Genomic DNA, 1,449 nt, shown 5'->3' with positions numbered 1-1,449 from the left:
GGGGACGCCGAGCCCCCGGGGGCCGGGGCTGCTCGCGGCTCTCGGTGCGTCTCGCCGAGAGCTCTGGCCAGGCGCGGCGGAGGGCAGAGCCGCCGGTCTCCATCCTAGCGCCGGCAGGAGGGCTCCGCGCCGAAGCGCTGGCTTCAGCCCGGGTCGCCGATCCCAGCAGCCGCCCCTGCCAGCCCAAAGCTGGGGTGGACATGGGCGCGCGGGGCTGTGTGCCGGGCTGCAGGACCAGCAAAGTTTGCTAGCCTCCTGGGCGCAGAACCGAAGGACACCCGGTCCCGAAGCCCCCGGAGGGGACCCAGAATCTCCGGATTCAGCGCGAGGGCGGTGGAACCCAGAAGGGCGGCTCGGCCCCGCCAGATACCTCCTGCAAAGTTAGAGAAGAAAACTTCAGCTCCAGGGAGACTCGGACCGTTATGCTAACCGCTTCCCCCGAAACTGACACCCCTGGACGAACCTCAGCACCCGCGACTGCCGCCGCGCTCGGCTCGGAACGCGCCCCGGGGACCGGGCGCCTGCGACCACGGTGACTGCGTGGGTCCGGAGAATCCTACCAGGGGCGGGGAGGAGCGGGGGGCGGGCAACGTGGCCACCGGAGGAAGTTTCCTGAAGTTGTCCGCTTATTCCGGAGCTCGGCCAGCGACCCGGCCGGATCGCGGAGGCCGCCTTGGCTGGGAGAAGAAGTCGGAGTTGGGGTGCTAAGGGAGGCAGGCGCCCGAATCCGAGAGGGCGGCTTTGCCTCTTTCTGTTTGCTCGCCCCTCTCTTTCCGGGCGCGCGGCCGGCATCGGACTCGGACAGCAGAGGAGGAGGGATTGGGGTCGCCAGCGCGGGCCCTCTCGGGCACAGTACGCCTGGGACCCAGAGCCGCGTAGACAGTCTCCTGGGACCAAGCCGCGGGGCGCCGAACCCCACGAGGATTATAAAGCAGGACGGAGGGGAAGGAGACCCCGGAGGACCCCCTCCAGGCTGGTCACCATGTGGCGGCTGCTGATCTGGACTCTGGTGGCTCTGTATCGGATCCGCGAGGCTGGAGCCCAAGGTACTGGGGACCATCCCCACGTGGGGCTGGGAGGGGGCTCGGAGAGAGGGCGGGCAGGGGGTGGCCAGCGGGTCAGCGTGCTCAGCCTAGACAGCCCTCTCTTGGGAGTTTCAAGACCCCCCCCTCCCCAAGTTTGGGGTCTGTCTTTCGGGTGGGGCATGCTCTCTGAGACTTGTGGCTTCTGAATGGGGAAGGTGGGGTCGCCCGAGAAGGCTGAGAAAACCCTAAGGTGAGGAGGGAGGGACACTCCTCCTGTCCCAGCCGGCTGCCGGAGGGTGCCCTGGGGCCGGCGAGGGAGGGGCGCGCCATTCGGTGCCGGCTCTACGCGGCTCCACTGAGCTCGGAGGCCGGGCTTCGGGTTCCCGCTTGGCGTCCGCGGGAAAGGGCAAGGCCCTGCTGGGCA

General features: G+C 69.2%; 1 protein-coding gene across 1 annotated transcript in view; it reads left to right on the top strand.

The window, feature by feature from the left end:
• Positions 1-6: 6 nt before the first annotated feature.
• The window catches only part of LOC125613921 (protein sidekick-2-like), a 166,906-nt gene continuing 165,463 nt past the window's right edge, over positions 7-1,449 (top strand). Inside the window, exon 1 of the mRNA XM_048795766.1 lies at positions 7-1,046. Within this exon, the coding sequence (XP_048651723.1) occupies positions 983-1,046 (64 nt within the window). The 5' untranslated portion in view covers positions 7-982. The remainder of the gene's footprint in view (positions 1,047-1,449) is intronic.

Source organism: Marmota marmota, unplaced genomic scaffold, assembly GCF_001458135.2.
Source record: "Marmota marmota marmota unplaced genomic scaffold, marMar, whole genome shotgun sequence".
Classification (NCBI taxonomy): domain Eukaryota; kingdom Metazoa; phylum Chordata; class Mammalia; order Rodentia; family Sciuridae; genus Marmota; species Marmota marmota.
Note: the sequence above shows the minus strand (reverse complement) of the source record. Positions and strands in the feature narration are given on the sequence as shown.